This window comes from Cygnus olor, chromosome 9, assembly GCF_009769625.2.
Source record: "Cygnus olor isolate bCygOlo1 chromosome 9, bCygOlo1.pri.v2, whole genome shotgun sequence".
NCBI lineage: Eukaryota > Metazoa > Chordata > Aves > Anseriformes > Anatidae > Cygnus > Cygnus olor.
This window is the reverse complement of record NC_049177.1, coordinates 26166789-26185216: the sequence shown is the minus strand read 5'-3', so window position 1 is coordinate 26185216 and position 18428 is coordinate 26166789. Positions and strand designations below refer to the sequence as shown.

Here is an 18428-nt window from a genome sequence, read left to right as displayed (position 1 = left end):
TCCCACGCGACCCAAGAGTCGTCATCTGCTGAATGTGTCTCAGCCCAACTTTGGGTACGACAGCAATTCAGACAATCAGTCTACTACATTTGTGTATAGTTCATGCAAATGATATGCAAAATACCACCTTGCAAACAAACTGGTGGAAAAAATGAAGGCAGCAATGGGGAAGTGAGGTGGCATGGGTCCAAACTGGTGTGTATTAGGGACCTACAAATTGCAGTAGAGTTGTGAGAAGAAAGATGCTGAAAGTTTAAAACTTCAAGAATATTTGTTATTTCAAAAGAAGCAGAGAATTAAAATTGTAGGCATGGAATAAATGTAATGATTGATACATAAAGATGATAAGCTTATGCCACCCTTGCATTTCGCTAACAAAAAACAAAACAAACAGACCCACAAATGAGGTCATGTTTTATCTTTCCAGAATGTTGACCTTGAATGTAAGGAGCTTTTGTACTCCTGCACTTTTGTATCCTAACCCCTGAGCCCGAGTGCCCCAAAACATCTACTGAATCTACATTAACAAACAAGGAAAAAGAACTATTTAGCAATAAAATGCTAATAACTTTCTCAAACTTACTCGCTCTTTTTCTTTAGAAATATATTGTACTGACAACAGCAGGCCTTAAATGTGCATGAGAGGATTATACTACAGTCTTTGATCAATTTGTTTAGGTCTTGTACTTTGGACTATATAATCATTAAAGCTGAAGTCGCAACCAGGTTATACTCAGTTATTTCTCATTTAGGTTACACAATATTTCTTTGCTGGACTGCCTTGCAAATACTTTTCTGCTTTGGAGAGGTCTGTCTCGTGGTGTGTTTTCCTAAAACAAATAGATACCAGGCTGTGCTTTGGAACAGAACTTCATTGATCTGGATGATTTTTTCACAGTAATGCAGTGAGAGTACATACATAGAATGCAATACGAGTGCAAGAGAGGTGAAGAGGTATTACTTATATGGGCTTACAACTTACACATGCTCATTAATTTCTTGTTTCCAAACCACAGCTTGAAAATTCAGTCTGATATAGCAATACTGTTTTTAGCAGGACTGATTTGTTGAGGTAGCAGGTCAGTGTGTGAACTAGCTCATGCAAATCTTTCCATGGCTGTGCAATGTGTCCTATCAGACAGTCTTGGAGGGCACGGCTTCTGTTGCAGAGGATGCTAGCTCCAGGAAGGGCTGTGGTCTGCTTCTGTTTCCACTGCAGTTTTAGCCTTGTCTTCTAGTCTGTTTGCATTATTATTATTTTTCTTTCTTTTCTTATTTTCTGAAACAGTAGTAGCTAGCATCTGTGAAAATACAGAAGATATGAAGGGGAGCACACTGAATTATTCCTTTGTTGGTACGTTATATTCAGGGAGGGCAGCAAAACTAGTTTTTGCTTTAGCAAATGGTGAGTGGTGGAAGACTGATGCAACAGAAAACTGGCAGTTGGTGGGCAGCAGTGAAGGGTTCTGAGAAGTTGTGGAAGCTAGACGTTCGGGTCTGACACAAAAGGCAGTTGCTGCACAGAATTGGTCTGTACTTAAATGCATTTATTACTCTGTGGTATAGATATAACAGGTAGCTCAGATCTTTGTGTGCTTTATGCTCGTCTACATGCACCAGAAGTAACCTCCCCAAAACTGACACTGTATAAAAATGGTATTGTATTTGTATCTGGTCAGACTCGAAATGAGTTTCACATTCAAAGTGTCTCCCCAAGTACTTCCCAAGATTGCTCTTGCTGCCTCTTTTCAGCTCTCTGCCCTGCACCTGCTGAGGTAACACCAGTAGCATTCATGTGTTCATGTTTGGCACCCTGACCCCACACCTGAGAGGGGTCTTGTACTGTCTCAGCTGGTCTCCTCTCCTAGGAGGGCTCTGATAAAGTTGGCGTGATGTAGGTAATTCGGTGCTGAAGTCGATGCTTCAGAATTGCCCTGGGTAGATGGTGAATTCCATTCATTATTACCCTCACTGCTGTATATTAGGGTAGATTGCTGCAACAGTTCACTGGAGGACAAGAAGGCTGGCTGTGCGGGATGAGGAGATTGCAGTATCCAGAAGCTAAGCACTGAGTACATGCCTAAGCCAAAGGTGAATTCAGGGTAAGGACAGCACACAGAACCTATGTGCTCAAAGTTTACACCCATATTTGAGCTGTAGAAAGCTGTATGGCAGAAGGGGTGAAATATTCTGGAAGTGTGACAAAATGCTAAGAACAGCTCTGTGGTAGTCTGAGGTCTGGCCACGTCTTTCCCCAAGCTATTCGACAGTTCGGAAACAGTGAGAGCTGATCACACCAAGAAATCTGTCCTGAAAGCTCGTGTCTCTCCTGGAGTGGGACAGGGCTTTTTCCTCCCTGCCTTTTCCCTGTCAGTGCGTGCCTTCTTCCTCTGCTGCCTGAAATACAGCTCCTCCACCTGCGTTTTTCTTCTGAGCCTCAGAAGAGAGTCCCTGAGAAATGGGTGATCTGAGCTGGTAAAAAGAGGAAAGTAGGGTTTGTCCTAACTCTCCAGGAAGAAGCTAATACCATTTCTTTCCTCTTCAGTTGTGCTTGGGGGAGAGAGGAGGAAAAATCAGCTCAATGCAAAGGGAAGACATTTTCTGTTCACATCTGTTGGGTTATTTAACTAAAAAGCTGCTCTGCACACTCAGAGGAGCTCAGAAGGATAATGTGGGAGGAGCCTAAATTTTTTATCTTTAAAGCAGGACTCTTACCCACTCCTTGTGTGTGAGAGCTTGTAACGTTTCCTTAATGGAATTATTACCTATTTTATCTATTTCTCAATTCAGTCTGTGCAGAGGTGGTTACCTGTGGGACATGGATAGAAATCTCTTCGTCCTGAGAACAGCAGCAATTAAATCTAGTCTTTCAAATATTAGCTAGAAGCATATCTAGTGGTTTTTTTTTTTGCCACACCTGTTATTACACAACTGATTGATGTATTAGTCCGCAATAAAGGGTGCACTCCTGCCAATGCAGTGTGTGTTTGTTTGAGAAATGAATGTGGATATATGTGGTTTTTGTCTGATGCTGTTTGGTATCTCTGTAAACCGGGATGTGTTTGAACAACTACATTATGATGACAAAGCTAATAGCTCCTGGATATTCAATACATCTCTTTGTCTTTGAGTGTCACTTTGCAGCAGCCCTTGGTTCACAAGACCCACCCAGTTCCTTTTTTTTTTTTTTTTTTTTCCCCCAGCTGCCTTTTTTCCTCTGAAGCCTTCCTGCTGGTTACTGTTCCAAACGCCAAAAAGAGGGTGACTGCAGTATATAAGCCTTAATGTTTAATCTGGAGTTAAAGTGCTGACTCTATGTGCTTTGAGTGCTTGAATGCCTTGCTGAAGAAATGTGTTTTCTCCCAGCACGGCAGAATAACCTCTGTGCAGAGTGATCAGATGAGAAATCACCTCCTGGGTGGGATCCAAACATAACATGGGATTAACTTTGCCCTATCTGTGTGTGCTGGCTTGTAGCTGTTAAGAGTCAGTGAGAGCACTTAATCTGATCAGTCCTGAAGAAAAGTTCACGTAGAACATGGGAGCTAAACTGCTGTGCTTCTGCCTCGCCTCTGCCCTTGTTGCATACTACATCTATACACCCATTCCGGAGAACATTGAGGAGGGCTGGAAGGTGATGCTCGTAACCACTATGTTTCGGACCGTCGGGCATGTGGTGAGTTCAGTCCTCTCTTTGGTGCGGGATCAGGAGAGCACGCTGGCTTGGGGAGAGACAGGTACAGAGCAGAGGATGTTATCAGTGGCTCTGTGGGTAATAGATATATGGCAATACATGTGTAATACATATATAAGTTAGTATATAGGACAGTAGTATCTGAAATTGAGCATTGAACTTTGTGTAGCTGACTATAAAGAGACTGTTAGAAAAGGTTAACGGCACAGTCTTGGAAAAAAAGGACAATGAGATTAACTAGAGGTGTGATATATAATATGAATATGGATAGATAAATGCAAACAAGTGTATTTTGTGGTATGGTCCTTTGCAGCTGAAGCACTGCCCCTTGAACTTTGCGTGTCACAGAACCTGTATATCGAGCTCCCTCAGAAGTGTTTTGTTGGATGTCAGCAGACGGAAAGCTAGAGTACTTCTTAAATGCTGTTACCTTTGTGGTTTCTTAGAAATCTACTGATAGCATGAGCCTAAAAATAAACAAAGCTATTAGAGGGGTGTTAAAGTTAGAGCATGAAGAAATTACACTTTTTTTTTTTTTAAACTGATGTGAACTAACCATAATTTGGCTTTAAAAAAAAAAAAAAAAAGGTTTCTGGCTAAGCAGCACAGAACCATATGCTGCAGTCTGGAAAGGAAGTGGTATTATACCCTGTCTGCAGTTACATGGTAATATTTACTGACAGTGTGGTCCTTATGTTGTTCCATGCTATTTTTACATATTACATCCTTGGCTCCTGCTTCATTTCAGTCATGTTGTGCAGCTATTTCATACGTATTTAAATAATTTGCAAACCTCTACATGAAGCATAAGTAAGTTCTGTAGTTCCCACCTCTGAAGTACATTGCACTCGGAGCTGTTTTGAATCCAGCCTGCACCTAACGTGCAGCCATGGCTGCAGCAGTGTGACCACACTAAAAACAAGGTCAAAGATGAAGGTTAGGGTGGAGCAGGGGTACGCAGTGTTGCAGACATCTTTCTGGATGGCTGCAAACATTTGGAGGCTGCTTTTTTCTCCAGCATAAAAATCTGTTGAAAGGAGGCTTTAAGGAGCCATGGGAGAGGTTTCTAGTTTTGCTTGACAGGTGCTCCTGAAATGCTTGCTTGCTGTGGACCCAAACTCTCGGGCTGTGCTTAAAAGTGCATGATGATGAGTCAAGCTGGGCAGTGGTTTTCAGTCATGTTCTGTCACCAACTCTTTCATTTCTGCATTTCTTCTCTGCTTCCCACTGGTAGTACAAGAATTCTTAATTGATTCCTAAGGGTGGGATTAATCACGTGTTGGGAAAATGCTTGAAAGCTGTTTTCTGTTGTGAAAGAGTACAAAATCATATAACATCATTTTCAAATACAAAGCTGTTGGTTTCTGTAAGACTTTTGATATAGGGACAATCTGCTATTCATCTATTCATTTTTGTCAGAAGCAGCATTCATCTGTTAATTATGTCACTAATGAAATGTGCCAGTGGTGGGTATCCTTAATGCATCTTCAAAGGCTGATGCATGGCTGTGCACACACACAAACAGCGTGCTCACTGGAAATGGTTCACGGGCCCCTGCAGAGCACCTGGGCCAAGCGCTGTGGCTGTGGTGGCTGGGATGTGCCAAGCAGGGTGGGCTTCCCCCCGTCCCCAGGCTCGGCTGTGGGGAGAACAGTGGCGTGTGCGGAACAGCCGTGCACCTCGCTGAGGGAAGAGGGGCAGCTGCTAAGCATGTAAAGGCCCTCCTGGCAAGCAGCCCATGCTCGTACAACAGCACGTTCATGGAACTGAGCATTACCTCTGCCAGCTTTTGGTATGCTGGCTTGCTTCTTCCCCTTCTAAATCTTCTTTTGGAAGTAGCCTGTAAAAAAAAAAAAAAAAAAAAGTCTATAGACAGTTCATTTCTGTAGCAAAGCTTTGTGCCTGGTCATTTGGTCAAACCTGTAGCCTTCAGCACAGCAGGGCTAAGTGCTCAGGAAGGAGATGCAGGCTCTCTCAGTGTTGGAGCGTTTTGTGTTTTCACTTTAAAATGGAATTGGTGTCTTTCGTCGCTGTTGCATTAGCTGCCCGTTAAACCTAAGTCTGCTATCAGTAGCAGTAGTGTGGAGCAAGCATGTTTTATAACCGTGCTCAGATCTCAAGCAGAACCATAATCCTGTGGGGCTTTGACAAAGATAGCTTCCTTGGAGTTTTTAAGATGTCTGTAAAGCCTCCTAAATACATTCTGAATGGTCATCCGATTACAGGGCAACAATTTATAATCACTTAATTGTAGCTCTGGATTTGAAGAGACCACCTATTTTAGTCTAAATCCCTCAGTTTGGTTTGAGGAAGGGCTGCCACCATCGAAAACTCCTTCCCTGGAGGGTCTCCTGTTGAAACTCCCAAGGTGATATACAACAAAAGCTGTCAAATAGCAGATCTCAGTCCTCCTCCTTGCTTTAAAAGGTACCTGAGAGCTGTCTAGATTCTGAGCCAAAGTGTGCAAGCTTGTCTCTGATTTTGGGCTTCCTGACCCAGACTCCCAGTGCTGTCAGAGGGTTCCATCATGTGGGGTCTTCACTCTCTGGAAGGTGTTCGCTCTCTACATCAGCACCGTTCTGTGGATGAATAGCTGATGTGCATAAAGCCTGTGCTGGTTCCAGGCCTCTTTTGAAATCTGTGATTTCAAAATCAGCATTGCAGTGGGTACTGGAGTTCCCCAAAGGCAAGTCAGAGGCTCATGATTAGATTTTGCAGCTGGTTGACATGTGGAGGATTTCAGGCAGGTGTGGTTTCACTGGTACAACCAGCCTGTGGCACGTGGGAGATTCCACTTGTACAAATCCTATTACAGAAGAGAGGCTGGGAATGTCTCAGTTTGCATGTTTATGTTATAACAAATCAAGCCTGCTTGCTATCTAGGTGGGGAATAGCCTTTGAGAATAAACTGGCTGTTTTCTGTGGTGGTAACAAAATTCTTCACGTTTTCAGGCAGTACTGTATGCACATAATATAAAATGTATGCACTGTATAAATTGCAAGACATCTTTCGTCATAGCTAAATGTTTCCCTAGCTGCAGCACTGCAAAATCCCACAAGGCTTTCTCCATTATTTGTCTTGCTGCTCAGAAGCAGTGAAATCCTTATTTGAGTTCCGTACAGCCCATCTCACAAAAATTGCCTGGCTTCATACTCAGCTGTCAGAATGCTTCACCTGGAGGGGTGCCTCCACCTGAATTATTACCAGTTCAGATGAGTAAGACTTTAAAAGTAATGTTAGGCTCTCTGCCTGCCAAAGCACAACCTGTCTATAAATAAGTTTTTCATGTGTGGTCTTTTTCTTTGCTGTCATGTAAGGACCTCAACACGAACAACGAAAATGAACTTGCTACCTGTGGTAGAAAGCAACTGTGAAAAATGCTTTCTAAGGCATAAGGAACAGGAAAAAAAACACTAAAGTGGTTGGTTTTCCTCTTACCCTGCAACATGCATTAACCTCGGATCTGTGACAATGAGAATTTTCAGATGAAAGCATGATTTCCTTTTGTCTTTCATTTCTGAGGGAATTTCTACCATCGTGTGGGAGTCTTTCACAAGCTCAGAGGAATTACGACAGAATTCACTTTGACCCATATATTTAATTTTACAAGATGCTAATCCTAAGGGAAAATACTACAACTAAGACATACTTATGTAAACTGTGTAATCTCTATAGATAAAAAAGGCGCAGTTTTGGCACGTGTATGTATCTGTCTTCATTGAGCTTATAAAATGTAGAAAATTATGATTTTATGTATGTATATAACCATTTACAACAACCGTAATCAGGAAATAAGACCATATTCAATTCCAATTTATTACTATGGCTTGTATGGTATGAAAACAGTACTAAATCTTTGTTTTTGAAATAGGGAACATCTTATGAGGAAAGCAAAACATTCTGAATATTGTAAACTTATAGCACAAAACTGCAAATGCTGTTGTTTCCTCACAGAAAACTAGTCAAAGTTATCAGTGCAATTATGGGATTGTTTATGCCTGTTCAAACAAATAATTTTTGACCTGAAACTTAGGTGAGTTCTCCTATTGTCACAGAACGTCAGCCTTTCACTTTTCAGATGTTTAACTAGAATATGTACAAGTGCAGTGCATGTTAAACCAAAAGGTAATAATGTAAATTAGTTTGAAAATTCTAATTTTGCTTGAAATGAGAAATCTGAGTTCTTAGTTCACTTTCAGATATTCAGATAGCAAATGGCTTTCAAGCAAATTTAAAATTGTATTCTTTAAAACACTTTGTTTGTCTTAAATAAAACCCAACAACAACAAAAAACAACAAAAACCTCCTCCTTAATGTATTAGATAATATAATTCTCCCTAATATGATCTTTAAACAAAAATTTAAGCATCTTTCACAGTATAGAAAATGAAGCCTTTATTTTTTTTCATTGTGACATTATTCTTTTGTCATTTTTTTGTATTTCCAGGATACATTTCAAATATCTTATAAGCAATGTGAGAAGTAAGTTTCTTTAAAACACCATTTAATCTAATGAAAAAAACAATTTTTTTATAAAATGAGATTTATGTATCTTCTAACTCTGGCCACATCTGTATTTGTAGCAATTCTCCCAAGGCAGCTGTGAGGAAACGTGGCACCTCCTTTGGTGTGCGACTGGTTTTGGAATGAGTAGCTGATCTGCATTTCTGGCACAGTTGTTAGCAAATGCCATTAGGAATGTTTTTGCTTAGATTCACTCTCATATACAAAGGATTGAGTACAATTAAAGCCAACACAATTCTTGAGAAATGTTTTAAGTTCAGGCTATAAAATAGTCTGTGAATAAGAGGATTCTGAAATGTTTTAATCCATGTCAACTGTCATGATATTAGAGAAGCCAAAGGTGATAAATATGCTTTTGGAGCTTGCAGATTGCCTGCAGATTTCCTTGTTAGGGTTTCGTTTTTTTTTGTTTAGTTTTAATTTTATTTAGCATTTTAAAATAATTTTGATCTAATCTAGAGTCATAGAATTTCATAATAAATGTTTTGGAACGTGACTTTCAAAGGAAGCTGCTGTAACAGTATTAAGGGTTGGCAGTTCCCAACTCCCTGGATCACATCATTTTTCTTCTGTTAGGAAGTTTCTGTGAAGTCTGTTTGGAAAGCTTTCCCCGCCCTTCCCATAGCCGCTGCACACAGGCACTTTGACCCCCCTGCTTTTCCCAGCTTGGAGGTGCCAAAGGTTCCAGCCCTGCTGTACAGCCAAGCTAGGGTCAAGAATCCTGGGAAAAAGAACCTTTGTAAAGGCACTAATCTTACGGATATTCTCAAGACTAGTGCATTTATTGGGCAAACAGGTACTGGTTAGCATCATCCTAATTTCCCCTCTTGGTGCAGGTTTCTCTGCTGGCCTGGTGGAATTTCTCTTCTGGTCAAAGACTTTGTGGGAATTCATGGTCTGCACTGACACAGGCTGCTCATTGAGCAGACCCTCGTATTGGGTCTGGGGAGAGGTCAGTTGATTCTGCTTTCTTCCAGATCCTCTGTCATGTCCTTGTCCATCAAGGCTTCTAGTCAGCTCATCCCGTTTCATACCTGGTGTCTTAACAATGACAAGCAGCCATGTCCCCCAGGCTGCCTTCCAGGCACTCCTGGAACTGAGTTTCACGTGGAAATAGCAGGAGAGAAGGGAGTTGAACAGCTTGGACTGGGCAGCATTGACAGTCTGAGACAGTAACTCCTCTGAGTCAGCAATGTTTGGCTTAGGGACTTCTGCAGCAACTTTATACACTTGTGCAACGTTAAGTGGCTTTACGGAAATGTGACCTTGGAATGACTAAGACTGTGTTTAAAATACTGTTTTCTCTTCTCTTGGGCTTTAGGCTGAGGTTGCTGATCGGCTGGGTCTGATGCACTACATGGAAGCTCTGTCGCTGATCACAGTTGCTGAATACGTTGCACCGACCTCTGATGAGAACGTCACCGTGACAGACACAGAGTTCAGCAACGTGGCCGTCCGTCTGTATCTGCCCAGGAAGCCAGCTGGTGGACTGAGGAGGGCAGTGATCTACTTTCATGGTGGAGGATGGTGTGTAGGGCAGGCGGGTAAGCTCTGTTGTTACTCAGGCTCTGGATGGAAGGTCTTGATGGCCCAATTGCAACAGAGAGGATTGGAGGCTGGTATTTCACCAGCTTAAATGCAGCAGCTTAGGAGAGGATGGTCATTGTCATGAGGAGGAGTATGAACCACTGGTTCAGTGGTCTACTTCTGTCATGGTATTTTACGTGCAGCTACTAGCATGGTTAGGGCGTATTAGTTGGGGAAAAGAGCAAAACTGAGTATCTTCAGGGAAAAAACAAACAAACAACAACAACAAATCTCCTCTCCATGTAAGGTTAAAAAAAGAAATGGAAATCAAATGGGGATGCAGTGACTAAAGGTCTTTGGTTCCCAGTAGCTTGATTTCCAGGAGCTTCCCCATACCTCTTGCTCAAGGAAGGGCATGGGGTATTTATTGTCCCCTGAAATCTATTTTAGGGAGTTTTGACATATCAGAAGTCATCTATTACTTTATCTTTCATTCTCATGAATGTGCTTCTAGGAGGGCAAGCACGTTTCTTGTGCTTCAGTTACAATTGTGCTGTCAATATTCATCTCATGTTCGGTGTTCTTCCACATTAATTCCAACAGGGTTTTCTAAAATGTTTTAATTGTGTGCTATGCTTTAGCTAATATTATTTCGTGGGAATGTTTCATGATCCATCTCAAGCCCAGTCACGTTCTCCCCTAGAGCATATCCTCTGCTTTGCCTCTTTGCCGTAGTTCAGTGCTGTACATAAATGGACAAGTTATCATCATTGGCCATCACCCAAACTGGCATCAGAGCTATAGTAGATATGGCTGAAGTTCCCAACAACCAAGCCATAGCTCACTTAAGTTGTTGGGCTGCTTGTTTCTTGTGTTGTGTAGTGCTTGGAGATTTAAATAATGTATAGTATATTTTTTTCCATGCTTAATCCTATTGGATAGCATTCAAGTGATGGCTGGATCTCTTCTCCAATTCGTGCTTTGAGATAAACCCACATGTCACAGTCACATTATGCTGCTGCAGAGTTACCTGAAAGTTTCTGCCAAGAGGAACATGCAGCTGTATATGTATTTGTTCTTAAATGCACTGCTGAGAGATATTTTAAGTGACTCATTTCATTTCAGGCATGAAATCCTATGACCTTCTGTCAAGGTGGACTTCAAACCAGTTAGATGCTGTGGTCGTATCAGTCGAGTAAGAGATTCTCCCTCTAGATTAAATGGGGGTTTGGAATAAGTTAATCTATTTCAATTTAATTTTGCAATGTATTTTATTTTGATCATGTGCTTTCCTTCTAGTTTTAAGTATTTGTAAACAAAAGCTGTCAAGGTTGAAGTGGTGAATTGTGATTGGTGGTTATTTTGGATATTGCTTTTTGATGTTGGGTGGGTAATAAATCCTGTCTCCAGGATAGACGGATAATTCCCATTGCTGTAGGCACAGACAAATAGCAAGCATTCACTAGCTAGGACAGATGCTAGCTGTTCTTTCTGTTTTTATTAACAGCAGGAAGTAACATCTGCAGTGTTTGATCTCCTTGCTCTTTTGTATAAACAGTAATACTAAAATCATCTGCTTGGTATTCACTAGTAACTTTTAAAATAGGATTTTAATTTTAGGTCATTCTCAAATAAATGATATCGGATAGCTTTTGTGTTGCTGGGCAAACCACCTGAGCAACATCTCTATTGATTACAGCTGTGTGCAAAGAGAATAATAGTGCAGGTAATTCAAGATAGCTTTCTTGAATTGCTTTTGTTGCTGCAGATTTCCTGCTGCACTAGTAAATATGCTTGTCCTGCTAGATCCTGTTGTTGCTGTCATAATTACATTGTCTATTTAAGAGAAAGGGTTAACAAGCACTCCATTAACTTGTTAAAGCTGGTCTATGCTCCAACTCCAGTTTTGATAGGAAACAAATCATTCAGCTGAGGAATTATTCCTTCTCTAAACCCCAGCATATATCGATAACATTTTTGGACAAAAAGTGAAGGGCTGTGGGACCGTGTTTCAAAGAAGGGGTGTGGAGAGAACAACAGCCATTGCTTTACTGAGCCCAAGTCTGTCTGGTGGACTGAGGAAGGTGCCCGCAGTTACTTTCTGGCACCCCTCAGTGCAGTGAGGCAGGAAGCAGGAGCGTGATGGTGCCCAGAGCAGGTCACGGCAAGCAGCCTGTCCCCAACCAAGGACCCTGCTCTGCTCTGCACCAGCATGGGCAGCTGTGGGCACCACAGGAGGAAAACTGTATTCCCCACTCCTTTACAGAAGCACTTCCCTGCTGAGTAGAAGATTTGGAGGCATCATAAGGCAGGTTGTCCCAGCCTCTCCGGTGCTGCTTGCTTTCCTTTTGTTGTTCAGATTCTGAAAGTTGTTCAGAAATTCAAATTCTGGTGTGAAGTGGTGCAGGAAAATGGTCCCTTCCCACTCAGCAGATTTGCTCCCGGTATGTATCACAGAACCACAGAATCATTCAGGTTGGAAAAGACCTCTAAGATCATCTAGTCCAACCTTTAACCTAGTACAGACAAGTCCACCACTAAACCGTGCTACTGAGTTCTACATCCACACGTTTCTTGAAGACCTCCAGGGATGGTGAACTTTTCCTGGGTAGCCTATTCCAATGCTGCACAATCCTTTCAGTAAAGAAATTTCTCCTAATACCCAACCTAAACCTCCCCTGGTTAAACTTGAGGCCATTTCCTCTCATCTTACCACTTGGTGCGTGGGAGAAGAGCCCAATCCCCAACTCTGCAACCTCCTGTCAGGTAATTGTAAAGTACGGTAAGGTCTCTCCTGAGCCTTCTTTTCTCCAAAATAAACAACCCCAGCTCCCTCAGCCTCCCTTGTAAGACCTGTTCTCTAGACCCTTCACCAACTTCATTGCCTTTCTCTGAACACAGCACTCGAGGTACAGCCTCACCAGAGCTGAGTACAGGGGTACAATTGCTTCCCTAGTCCCACTGACCACACTATTTCTGACACAAGCCAGGATGCTCTTGGCCTTCTTGGTCACCTGAGGACACTGCTGGCTCATGTTTAGCCAGCTGTTGACCAATACCCCCAGATTCCCTTCTGCTGGGCAGATTTCCAGTAACTCTTCAGGCACTTTCCAGCCACTCTTCCCCCAGCCTGTGGCACTGCATCGGGTTGTTGTGCCCCAAGTGCTTTGTTGAACTTCATACAGTTGGCCTTGGCCAACTGTATCATTTTGCATTAGAGTGACTAGAGTAAATTTTACTGATTTTTTTCCCGTTTATTGCTTTCCTGAGCAAAAACAGCTGCAGGAAAACACTAGAGTTGCTTACTTTTCACAGGCCAGCAGAATTTACTGAGTTTTAATAAGTTACACCTCTATGATTCCACTTACATGTACATTTTTTTATTACAGTGCTGGGCCACAGCCCTATAGGAAGATGTCAGGCTGCATACACGCAGAGAACAAAGCAGCACTCTCCACCCCATGCAGTGTAGGGTTTGAGCAGTAAGAAATGGTCAGAGTTGGAATGCTAAAATGAAATAATAAGAGAGTACTTGTCAAGAAGAAATGGAAAAGCTCTACATACCAGTTGCCTAACTTTTGCCAATTCCTTAGAAAAGCAAAGGAGTTTTTTTAGAAGGGTTTTTCAGGAAGATATCCATTTTGTGCGTGTTTATGGGGAGATCCCCATCAGAACTGGAAAAACAAAGCAAACCAAAAAACAAAACATACTTGGCTCATGAAGGCTGATACTATGAACTAGCTGAAGATGAGTTGACTTCACAACACAAAACACAGTAATATAAAAAAATGAAAAGATGCATAGAAAGGTACAACATACTCAAAGTGATGTTCTGGGAAACTGATCATCACAGAAGTGTTTTTGATGGTGCACAGCAGGGCTGCAATAAAAGGAGATTGCAACAGTGAGACTATAAAATGATTAGAATCTGTAGAGTATTTTTGCTGTTTGGGTTGGAAAAGAATGGAGATGGCTGTATGGGAGGAATCTGCTTGATGCAGACATCTTTATGTAAGACCCTGAAGCAGGTCCAAATCCAGTATTGTTGATGTTATTGAATGATACTGAAAGTTATTGGATGTTGTTGCTGAGTGGGGAGGTCCTGGGGAATATTTGTTAGAAGGAGAAGAGTTTTTAGACTTAGAGGTCTGCTTAGATATTTAGTGAAGCGTAAGGAGAAAAAGGCAGATTGTTGTTATTTTTATTAGATGCAGTATTTTTAGGAGTAAACTGTAGGATAAAAATATCCTAGATATTTTTAGAGAGAAAACACAACTCCCTCCACAAATCCATGTGGGTATTTCATGGAAATCAATAACAACATAAAATGCTTTCCCCAAGTATCTCCAGTATTCACAGAAGCAAAATGGTTTGGGTTGGAAGGGACCTAAAAGATCATTTAATTCCAGCCCTGCCATGGGCAGGGACACCTCCCACCAGACCACGCTTCTCCAAGCCCCATCCAGCCTGGCCTTGAGCCCCTCAATGAATGGGGCATCCACAGCTTCTCTGGGCAACGTGTTCCAGTGCCTCACCACCCTTGTAGTAAAGAATTTCTTCCTAATACCTAATCTAAATCTACCCTCTTTTAGTTTAAAACCATTATCCCTTGTCCTAACACAATACTCCCTGATAAAAGAGTCCCTCTCCATCTTTCTTGTAGTCTCCCCTAAGGTATTGGAAGACTGCTATTGAATAACCCATTTCTGCTTGTCTCAACAGTTACAGGTTGGCACCTAAATACCATTTTCCGGTTCAATTTGAAGATGTGTATTCAGCGACAAAGTTCTTCCTCCAAAGCAGTGTGCTCTCCCAGTATGGGGTAGACCCAAACAGGGTCTGTGTTGCAGGAGACAGTGCAGGTGGCAACTTAGCTGCAGCTGTGGCACAAAAGGTAAATGTCTTGTTTTCTAGCTCAAAACTTTTTTTTTTTTTTTAATTTCATGACTAGTTAGAAAAGGCAGAAAACAAAACAAAACAAACGAACAAAAAAAAAAAAGACACACCAACCAGCTCTGCTTATAACAAGTGGACCTCCCAGATATCTTTCACGGTTGGTGTAAATGGGTTGCCATGCAACAGGCAGAACTATGAGGTTTCTGAGTTTCCAATTAGACAAAGTTACTTTATTCATTTAATGGCATCAAACCATCCTTAAGTAAATTTTAACTGGCTTAGGTTTATTGTTTGGACAGGGAATTTGAGAAACTTGACTCATAGAGCTAAATAATAGCAGGGGTGAAAAAAGACAATGTTAGTGTCATTTGATCACAAGCAGTTTCAGTGCCTTTTGCACGTCTTATTCAAGTTTATATAAGTCAGTATGATATTGTTATTCTTGAAGTTATTCAGATTGTAATGAATCTTGCCTGGAGAGCTTATGAACTGTGTGAAATGGTTAAATGAGCTTTAGAAATCTGCAACTTTTAAGCTATAGGAATAGGAATTTTCTATATTTACAGAAAATTTAGAAAAAGTGTGTTACTACTTAGGAAAGTATCAATACTTCAGAAAGTCTCAATGCTTCAAAAATAATGTTAAACACTGTCCTTCAGTATAAGAAATGAGATGAAATTATATTTAATGTTTGAGAATTTTTAATACAACATTCTGTTTTAGGTGAGCTGCCTATGAATTTAGAATTTCGTTTAATTTATCATGTTTTAACTGGCAATCTTATTTTTCTTACCTTGTAAAATGTGTGCCTTAATTCTCTACTTTGAAGGTCTTATGTCAGTGACAGAATCAACTCTTTTTAACTGACTTTGTGTAATTATTATTATATTCTTTTTACAGCTGCTAGAGGACTCTGAAGTCACAACTAGACTTAGAGCACAAGTTTTGCTTTATCCTGCTCTTCAAACCCTTGACCTGAATTTGCCATCTTACCAACAAAATGAAAACGGCCTGATTTTACCCAAATCACTCATGGTCAGGTTCTGGAGTGAATATTTTACATCTGATTCATCTCTCAGGGAAGCAATGGCCTCTAACAGGCATGTCCCAGCTGAATCAGGCCATTTGTTTCAGTTTGTAAACTGGAGTAATTTGCTACCAGAAGAGATGAAAAAAGATTACGTTTACACCAGTCCTGTTTTTGGAAGCTCCAAGATTGCAAAAAAGTACCCCGGGTTTCTGGATCCGAGAGCGGCCCCACTGCTGGCCAAAGACACCAGGTTACATGGGCTGCCCCCTACCTACGTCCTCACATGCGAGTACGATGTCTTACGGGACGACGGAGTTATGTATGTCAGTCGCCTCAGGGCAGCAGGAGTTCGAGTCACACATGATCATGCTAAGGATGCTTTCCATGGGGCTCTGATGTTTGTATCAAGTCCAACTAGTTTACCTGTAGGGAACAGGTTGAGAAACAGATACACTGAGTGGTTAAATGAAAATCTGTAACTTGAGAAGGGTGTTTGAGTATGCCTGGCTCATCACGGGTGAAATTGAGATGTGTAGGAAAATGGAGACGATGTGAGTTTTGGGGTGTGATTGCCATATTCATTTTGTTGCCCTGCAGTGTCTGCATTACAGCATTTTTCATCATCTCCGGCAGGAAAATTAGTTTGATTCATCCTACGTGTTCTTTCAGTGTTTTCTTCTGAGCTTAAAACGAAGTGACTGCCCTAGGATTTCTCTCCCGGCCAAGGCCAAAAGGGTTGTTGTGCCTGACCCTGTCTCTGCACAGCTGCCTGGGCTTGAGGAACCCCTGGCTGAGCTCCACTGCTTACACTGCAGGCTCGGCTGGTGCGGAGTGTAGGACTTGAGGTTGGTTTTCTCATTTCTTCCTATTGCAATGTCGTGGCAATAGGCTTGTGCAAATGTGCAGTGTAAACGTTTGCACACAAAAGGTGATCAGAGGCCACTTGTTTCCTGTCCCCTTATCCATGGGGCATGCTGGCGAGGACCCTGTGCTGCTGTCGGCAGGTGGTGCAAGCAGAGGTGCAGAGACCAGATCTCATGAAACAAAAGGCAACTGCTTGTGAAACCCTGTCCACTGCACGTGTCTGGTGTTTGTGCTGTTGTCTCTGCAGCACAGCTCAAGGTAAGCGCTAGAAAACTGAAGGGGATAGCTGTGATAGAGTGCAAATGTTAAAAATGTGCATCAGTCTTACTCAGTAATTACCTTCATTAAGCTCTGTACTAGAAGGAAATGGTGTAACAGAACAGCACTGGATGCCCATCAGATAAAGAAAGACTGCAAAGATCCTAGCCTTAAAGTAACACTGCTGTGTAATTATGTTCTACTTACTAAACACGGATAATTAGAACACATAATACTTAAAGCTGTTTAGTAACTTTTGCATATGAATTTTTAAAAATGAAATTAACTTAGCAGTATTGTAGGCTTGAAGAAATACAATTTAGTTCTGTCTTGAACAAATATCCTCAACAGAAATGTGTTCTGTATTAAACATAAGTACGAAAAGTTGCGAATGATGAGTGCACATATTGATTAGCTATTGATTTTAGGTTGATTGCAAGATACCAAAAAATACTTCTAGCATCCCGTTTCATCTTTTGTGTAAAAGATATTGAATCTGCAAGAATACTGTGTTGTTTGTTTGTTTGTTTCCAACTGCGTATGCAGCCTGTTTAGATGGAATTGTCAGATTGCTGTATTTTTTTCATCTTTATTATGTTGAATATAAAAATTAAACTTTTCTGATTGCAATGTACTTCTTGTCACTCATGTATTCCTTTTATTGGAAAAGAATAACAAACTTCTTTAGTATACACAGTAAGGTAGGGTATTTCCAGCACTGCAAGTGTCAGTACGATTAAACAAGCTGGCTTTTATTCAGTTAGGTGATCCTTTCTCTGAGTCTTGCTGTTTATTCTTACTGTTTTATTCTTTCTTCCATATAAGCAGCAAAAAAAGACTGGCTTAAGAGATCATTTAGAGAGGGAAGTTACTTCCTTTGAGTCAGAGGAGGATGTGCCCAAGCCCAAGGTGTGGATTCAGGCATCCGTCCCCACCTTACGGTGCTGTTGCTGCATTTTGGCTGTGTTTTCCTTTTCCATGGGCACCGCTGTGCTGGGCCCCTGGAGCCCTGTGCTGCACGGGGGGATTCCGAGCGAGGGTCTGGGTGCCCGAGGCCTGCTGCCCGCATCCCGAGCCTTGTGGTGTGGCTCTGGCGCAGGGCGGCCTGTTGGGAGCTGCCGGAGGAGCTGCGGCTGCGGAGCCTTGCCTCTGCTCAGTTTCTTTGGGCAGTGCTCACGAGAGAAGAGACGTAGGGAAGCGATCAGCAGGGGAGGCAGGTTGGCTGTCAGCAGGTGGTTATCACTGAAAAGGGAACGTGGAGAGGCAGTGGAGAAGGGGGAGTTGTGCCTTAATGCAGCGTGGTTAAACGTGGGGAGTGCGAATGTGCAGGCATCAAGGAGATAAAGCAGTAAAGGTGTTGGCAAGGAGACGAGTGAGACACCTCTAGAAATGATCGTTCTTACCTTTGGGAAGGCTTTGTGCCTGCAAGGTAGGAGAAAAACTTGTTCTAAACAAGAGAGCTAGCAGTGTTACCAAACTTGCCGTGGATGCTTTGGCTGGAATGTGCTGGGAGCAAGGAGGGAGCGAGGCTCCCCTTTAAGGGCTAAGGGCTGACCATGGCACCGGGATGGCCTGGTCTAGTTCCCACTAACAGCGGCGAGCCTCGTGCTGGCTGCAATGCCAGCAGCGGACAG

The 18428-nt window shown here is 42.0% G+C and overlaps 1 protein-coding gene across 3 annotated transcripts in view; it reads left to right on the top strand.

The window, feature by feature from the left end:
• LOC121074812 (arylacetamide deacetylase-like) overlaps positions 1 to 17428 on the top strand; it is a 72148-nt gene extending 54720 nt beyond the window's left edge. For 2 of the 3 annotated variants that reach the window (XM_040567365.1, XM_040567366.1), the window contains exons 3-6: positions 9541 to 9763; positions 10872 to 10941; positions 14469 to 14640; positions 15543 to 17428. In XM_040567365.1, coding sequence (XP_040423299.1) covers positions 9568 to 9763; positions 10872 to 10941; positions 14469 to 14640; positions 15543 to 16151 — 1047 coding nt within the window. In that variant the 5' untranslated portion in view covers positions 9541 to 9567 and the 3' untranslated portion in view covers positions 16152 to 17428. Of the gene's footprint in view, positions 1 to 3245; positions 3677 to 9540; positions 9764 to 10871; positions 10942 to 14468; positions 14641 to 15542 lie in introns of those variants that run through there. The other variant, XM_040567364.1, reaches the window with a different exon arrangement.
• The last annotated feature ends 1000 nt before the right edge of the window (positions 17429 to 18428 follow it).